The 7445-nt window shown below is 30.8% G+C and overlaps 1 protein-coding gene across 1 annotated transcript; it reads left to right on the forward strand.

Annotated features, from left to right (window-relative positions):
- Window positions 1–2786: 2786 nt before the first annotated feature.
- Window positions 2787–6347, forward strand: LOC105777246 (cysteine-rich receptor-like protein kinase 15). Its single transcript, XM_012600396.2, is given in 8 exon segments — window positions 2787–3572; window positions 3646–3762; window positions 3837–4027; window positions 4112–4322; window positions 5257–5494; window positions 5577–5727; window positions 5801–6014; window positions 6017–6347. Coding segments are annotated over 8 exon segments (1953 nt in total). The 5' UTR covers window positions 2787–2809; the 3' UTR covers window positions 6085–6347.
- Window positions 6348–7445: the final 1098 nt, after the last annotated feature.

A 7445-nucleotide genomic window follows, 5' to 3' on the forward strand; every position in this document is an offset into this window, starting at 1 on the left:
TCACGGATTTAGGGATTAAGGGATCTAAATATAATTTCATACGATGAAATGAAACAATATCCTTTTGTTTATTAGACCAAAAATCTAAATGTAAATCCGGTAATGGCATGAGCTTGAAACAACTTAAGTCTCAAATGACTTGGATCAAGGAGCTAAAATGACCTAAACATAAAGTGATCGGCACCCGAAATGATTTGAATCTTGTAATGACCCAACTTGAAAAGCTCAAAATTTTGAACTTGAAATTATTTAAATCAAGGGTCCAAGCTAGAAACTTTTCAAGGGGTCTGGAATTGAATTACAAAACTTTTAAAAGATCCAAATATAATTTTACTATATATTAATTTATAATGTCATTTTTAAAGGGACTAAATAGATTTTTTTTATATTTAGAAAGGTTAACATGCAATTTTATCATTTTGGAGACATTAAACTAAGATGTTTCATTTTAATAACTTGAACTCAAATTAACTCCAATTTTAAGTGGGCCTTTTAAGCAATGGTCCAAATATGAGATTAACGGGCCCAATAGTTATTTGTATTACAGAAGGTCCAATTTCAATCTCTAATTATTCTTATACATTATTGTTTGGGGTTAATTTACACGATATCCTTAAATTATGAAGCAAAATTTAAAATTTTCTATACAAATTTAAAATATTTTAAATAAATCTTTAAAATTTTAATATTATATTATTCACGTTCTTCCATCAGCTTAATTGCTAACATAATTAAATCATATAAACAACTTGAATTATTGTGTTAAAAAAATCATTAAAAATTTAAAAGACTATTTTTATTTTCATTTGAAATTTCTAATTTATTATTCTTACGGGATAAACAAGTTAATTAGGATCAATATTTGACTTTATATCAATCCACCCATTTTCTCAATTTCATAAAATAATAGTTGAATTTTTAATTCCAACAAATGAAATTAAATGATTATCAAAATTTTATTTTCAAAGTAGTTTCTTAACACACAGTTGATGAGTATAAAATTCTGAGATATTTTTAACTCAATTGCTTAATATGAAAATAATGCATACATACATACCTTTAGTTTTGATCATAACCAACAACTAAGTGCTGATGTAGAATTTGAAGCATTGACTATAAATATATAATTTATTCATTCAATACATTGAAAAGGTCAAATAGAATAAAATCAATTCTTGTATTTTATATACAATTACCATCATGCATAAAATATTAATATCTTAAAAAACTAATTGAGTCTTAGTTCGATTGGCATAGACATTGTTGTCAATACAGGAGGACGTGAGTTCGAGTGCACTGAAGCACGTTATCCTCTTATTCATGGGTTGGAGAGGGACTTTCGGTAGTACTATACATTATATAATAAAAAAAGCAGTATTCTAATTTAGCTACTTAGAGAGATTAAATCGTAAATTTAAGTATAATAAAAGACCGAAAGTATAATTTGACCTTAAAAATTTGGTTGCCTTAGCAAATAATAGTCAAAAGTTGACCATACAGCAATGACAATTACACATATTTTATTCCTCATAACCTAGAGCTATCATAAGCTAGTCTTTCTTCGGTTGCCTTTCTTGACTATTAATTCTCTGATATTAGAATTTTGATTTCACAATAATCACATTTATTTAAGAAAAATAAAAATTTATTTGTTTTTCGAGTTGTTTTTTCCGTAAATTTAATTCGAATTTAAATTCATCAATTTCAATGTTTATAAAATTTATATAAAATACCCATAGGTGCAGTACTAACTATGGGCTTTCGTCTCTTGTAAACAAAAGCAATTGCCCCTGGAATCTCTAAATTAGAAATTCAACCATCCATTTTAGTCCCTTGATTGTATCATTACAACTGTATTTTAATCAGTATTTGAGAGAGAAGTTTAACAAGAAAATTCCATCGGATAAGTTTGAGACGTCCTATTCTTTTATCAGCCGTTATGAATCACGTTTAACTAAACAAAAACGGTGAAATTTTGATTTTGGTCCTTTTCTTATGCTGAAATTTGGTACTTATTTTTTATATTTTAATTTGAAACAATTTAGTCTCTTTATTTTAATTAATGTTATTAGTTAATTTCAATGGTTGAATTGTTAATGTTGATTTTTCTTTTAAATATCCTTTGTATTGACATGGTTTTTTAAAAGAATGTTGACATAATTTTTTATTAAAAAATATGTTTTTGAGAAAAGTTCAGTTCATGATTTTAATTGAAATAGTTAATAATGGTAGTTATCTGAACTACCCAATGACATTAAGGGTAAGTTTGATTCGATTCGGTTAAGTTTTTAAATTTCATGAGCTGTCTTCTATAATTTGGTTCAGTTGTCAATTTTTTCATACTAGTTTTGGGTTTTGAACTTATTTTGACAATGAAAAAATAATTATTGTATGTCTTTTGAATATTATTTGATAATATTTTTTAAAAATAAATTTAAAAATATTTAAATTTTTTTAAATAGAATATATTTATAAATATTTTGATATTATAAAAATAGAAGAACCAAATTATGTTAAAGGTAAAATAAAATACAAAGACCATATCCCAAATTTGAGTATAGTAAAGGTACTAAAAGACTAAAAATTAATAATTACTGGACTGACTTAATCAGGTCTGGTCTGAGTTTTTCTATAATGCTGCCTGAATTTCCAGCTTCGCTACAGTAGTGTAAATTTCACCGTGACGTTCATTAGCTTGACCATATTAAAATTTTGAATATAGTAATCAAACTCCACTTCCATATTTACGGTTATTAAGACAAAAAATTAATCCAATGAAAACATATTCCAATTTTTTTTTTAAAAAAAAATGGACAATTCTGCATTTTCAGCTATGCTTTTGTTGATCATGTTCGTTTTCTCCATTAAAGTTTCTTCAAATCCTCTTTATACTTTTTGTTCAGACAATACAGGCAATTACACAAGTAACAGCACATTCGAGAACAACCTTAAATGGGTACTAGACTCATTACCATCCAATACTTCGGGTACAGGTTTCTATAGTACCTTGATCGGAGAAGGCGTCGATCGCGTCTACGCGCGAGCGCTTTGCCGGGGAGACGTGAACGCTACGTTATGTCGAAATTGCGTTAAAAACGCTAGCCGAGACGTCCTTTCCGATTGCAAGACATTAGAAGGAATCGTATGGTATGATGATTGTCAAGTTCAGTACTCATTTCAAAACAGTTCGTTGATGGTATATACCGGAAAATACCCAGATTCGAACAACAAAGAGAAAAACATATCGAATCCCGGTCGGTTTGATGATGCATTGACGTTTTTAATGAACAATGTATCGAACGATGCAGCGTATGATTCCGAGTTGATGTTCAAAACCGGCGAAGTGAAGGTTAATAAGAAGGAAACATTATATGGGTTAGTTCAATGTACAAGGGACATTGTTGGTGATACATGTCGTAGCTGTTTAGATTCAGCACTTAAAGATCTTAATGGCTGTTGCCGGTCTCGGACAGGGGGAAGTGTTCTTAGTAGGAACTGTAACGTGAGGTTCCAAATATATAAATTTTATAATGTCATGAATTCTCCATTAATATACGCTGAATCCAAAACAGGTATATGAACATCATTTATTAATTTGTTTCTTTCCTTGAAACATTTTATCTTACATGTTTGGTCTCCAAACAGGGTCTAAATGGAGCTTTGGGATGATTATCGCAGTCGTATGTGCCGCCGTACTGGTTGTTGCGCTTGTCGCTGTTTCGAGTTTCGTATACACCCGATCGAAGAAACGGAAACAAAAGGGTAAAATCACAAAAGAAATTTAAAACCGTCTTTGATATCGTATTAAATGATCAAATTATGAAATATATTTGCAGATGAGGAAAGAAGCCAGACAATATTGCTATATGAATTGGCAAGTCCCAAAGAAGTGATCATAACACAAGAAGGCGAATTGGTGACTGCTCAAGAATTTCCTTTCCTTGATTTAGCTACAATAAGGGTAGCTACGGATGATTTTTCGGATTCAAACAAGCTCGGACAAGGCGGATTCGGTACGGTTTATAAGGTACTTGAGTGTTGTTATGGTCTAATTTTTTGTCATTTTGGTTCATGGTGTCTGAAATTGTGAATTGAATCCAATGATTTTAAGGGTGTGTTACCAAATGGGAAGGAAGTGGCAATTAAAAGGTTATCAAGGAAATCATGGCAAGGCTTGGAAGAATTGAAGAATGAAGTTATTTTGATTGCAAAGCTTCAACATAGAAACCTTGTAAGGCTATTGGGATGTGGGATTGAAGGTGATGAAAAGTTGCTTTTATACGAGCTTATGCCTAACAAAAGCCTTGATTTCTTCATCTTTGGTAGGTACCCTTTTTTTGTTCTTTCTTTTTAGGGTAGAAGCTTAGAAATTATTCATATGTTTTTGGGTTAATTCCACTAAAAGTCCCAAAACTATAGTGCGGACTCTAGATTACTTCCTAAATTTCAAAATGTTTTGATTGAATTATCAAAGTATTTGATTAATGAAGTACTTTTATCAACCTACTTGCGAAATTAGGTATTCAATGCTAGTTTGAATAAGACGTATAGCATATTCTAAACGTTTAGACCAGGGGTGAAGGTAGAAAGAAAAATTAGGGGGTTGGAATTTAATTAAAAATTTTTGAAAGGCCAAAAGGTAATTTTATCATTATACTGATTTATAATTTTATAATTTTTCAAGGACCTTAGAAGCAATTTGACTTTGGTGTAGATCAAATTGTAAAGGGTTAATATACTATTTGGTACCTGAGTTCAACTTCATTGTTCAATTTGGTACTTAAGTTTTTTTGTCCTAATTTGGTGCCTTAATTTGCCTTGAATATTCAATTTAGTATCTGAATTTTTTTTCAATTTAATATACTTGAGTTTTTTTTTTGTCCTAATTAAGCACTTAAGTTTGGTTTCAATGCTCAATTTGACACTTGAGTTTTTCAATTTGATACTCAAGTACCAAATTAGGACAAAAAAAGACAGCGCTAATAAAATTGAGGAAGATTATTTCTTTTTTAAACATGCCAGAACCAAATTATTAATAAGTACAAACATGTTTTCAAATTGATCTATGTGTTTTAAATATGCTACATGTCATTTTCAAGTTAGGTTGACAAAAAGACTTGATTGATACTTTAATGACTCAATTACAATGTTCTAAAGTTAGAGACCAATTTAGACTCTGGGCGATAATTGGGGACATCGAGTGAAATTAACCCTTTAATTTTGTTTATTAATTGATCTTTAATTTTTCAATTTCAGATCCTGAGAAACGCTCACAAATTGATTGGAAAACATGGTTCGACATCATTACTGGAATTTCCAGAGGACTTCTTTATCTTCACGAAGATTCTCGGCTTAAAATCATTCACAGAGATTTAAAACCCAGCAATGTGTTGTTGGATCAAGACATGGTTGCCAAAATATCAGATTTTGGGATGGCAAGGATCTTTTGTGAAAACCAGAACGCAGGCAACACTAAAAGAGTTGTGGGAACATAGTGAGTAGCTAAATATGCTTTGCTTTGTAATTTTAATTTCGATATTTAATTACTAAAAGTAGAAAACATTGTGGTGAAACAGTGGATATATGGCTCCGGAGTATGCAATGGAAGGATTATTCTCGGTGAAATCCGATGTTTTTAGCTTCGGCGTGATAATGCTAGAGATCCTTTCCGGGAAAAAAAACAGCGGTTTCTACCAAACCAAACTTGCCCAAACACTGCTTGCATATGTAAGTATAGCTGTAACATTGTGTTCATTGATGTCTAGAATATTGATGAAATGAATGCATTGGGGTTTTGCAGGCTTGGGGGTTATGGAAAGAAGGTAAAGAATTGGAATTAATGGACCCTTGTTTACTGGAATCATGCTCGATACCCGAAATAAGGAGGTGCATGCATGTCGGGCTTCTATGCGTGCAGGAAGATCCGACAGATAGACCAACCATGTCCGATGTAGTAGTTGTCTTAGGAAGTGACACGATTACGCTTAGCCCACCCAAAAGACCTGCATTTTCGGTCGGAAGAATGATTACGAACTATCAGTCTTCAGTAATAGATCCGTCGATAAACCAGATGACAATGTCTAATATCTCGGCCCGCTGAAAAAATTGGCTCCGAGTGAAAATAGAATTTAACCTAACTACTGTAGGATTCGATGTCCGAAATTTCAATATCCCATTTGTTCAAATGATATAACAGGAATATTGATGTGGTTGTTTTTGTGAATAGGCATGATTAAATCAATGTAATTATAGATATAGTCCTGTTTAGTCTATTCTTAACACTATATTTGCTTTCAGATGTTTAATTTGATCCATTGAATCTAATTAATATAAGGAAATTACTCAAATTCTTTACTAAAAATTTGTTTTTGCATCAGATTCAAAGAAACTTAGACAACTAAATTGAAGCAAAGGTATTAACATTACTAATGGAATTGCTAGGGGAATTCTATATGTGCTTGAAGATCTAACATGAAGTATAGCACTTGCGTAGCCACGCGGGTTATCAAGGGCCATAGACAGTCGTCTAAACACCTTAAACATTTGGTATAAAATCTACTTTTTCTACCTTTGATCTCTCTAACTTTGTTATTCTTTATTGACTTAAACATCGAAATGTATCTCAAAACATAAATTTTAATATCTTCAAAGTTATTGTATAAATTCACTTAGACTTCACCAAATAGAATTTTTAAAGGAGCAAAAGGTAAAGCTAAACCGACGAAATAATTGAGGCATAATAAACTTTTCCTTTTAATTATTTTGTTATACTTGCAACTCATGAGAACAAAGTCAACTAGCAACGCTTGGTGAGCTCATTGGAACCTTGAGAGCTAAAACCAACAGCATAGACAAAATCCAATCAACTAGTATCTTGGACACCTACTTCAATTCATCACTCTTTATGATTATTATTCCGAAAGCCTGTATATTTCAACAGTTTTAAAATTACAAGTTATAATTATTATATAAACGAACACTTATGGATTCAATTCATGGTATTTTTGACTAAAAATATTTGTTCATAATAACCTTGAAATTAAAAGTTAATAATTACAGTATATGGAAAGTTTCCACGTTTCATTCTTATCCCGTAAACAACTCATAGGATGCATATGGAAATTCTTTTTTTTATTAAACGCATATTCATGTCTTCTAAATTCTTGAAGGAGCACTTCATTGATACGTTTGAAGTACATTATGCGCTTTACGCCCCATCAATATAAATCGAAGTAAAATCCCGTACATTAATCTTATAATATATCAGTTATACCCAACTTTATCCAAGATCGTTAGTAAAGTATTCAATGTTTCAAAATATATAAGATCCACATATTATAAGCCATTACATAGTAAATTTAGTTCATACTCAATCATTTGTTTAACATTAGATATCATTACTATGTTTCAATTTCATGAACAATATATACGATAATCTCACATAT

This window comes from Gossypium raimondii, chromosome 10 (assembly GCF_025698545.1).
Source record: "Gossypium raimondii isolate GPD5lz chromosome 10, ASM2569854v1, whole genome shotgun sequence".
Taxonomy (NCBI): Eukaryota; Viridiplantae; Streptophyta; class Magnoliopsida; order Malvales; family Malvaceae; genus Gossypium; species Gossypium raimondii.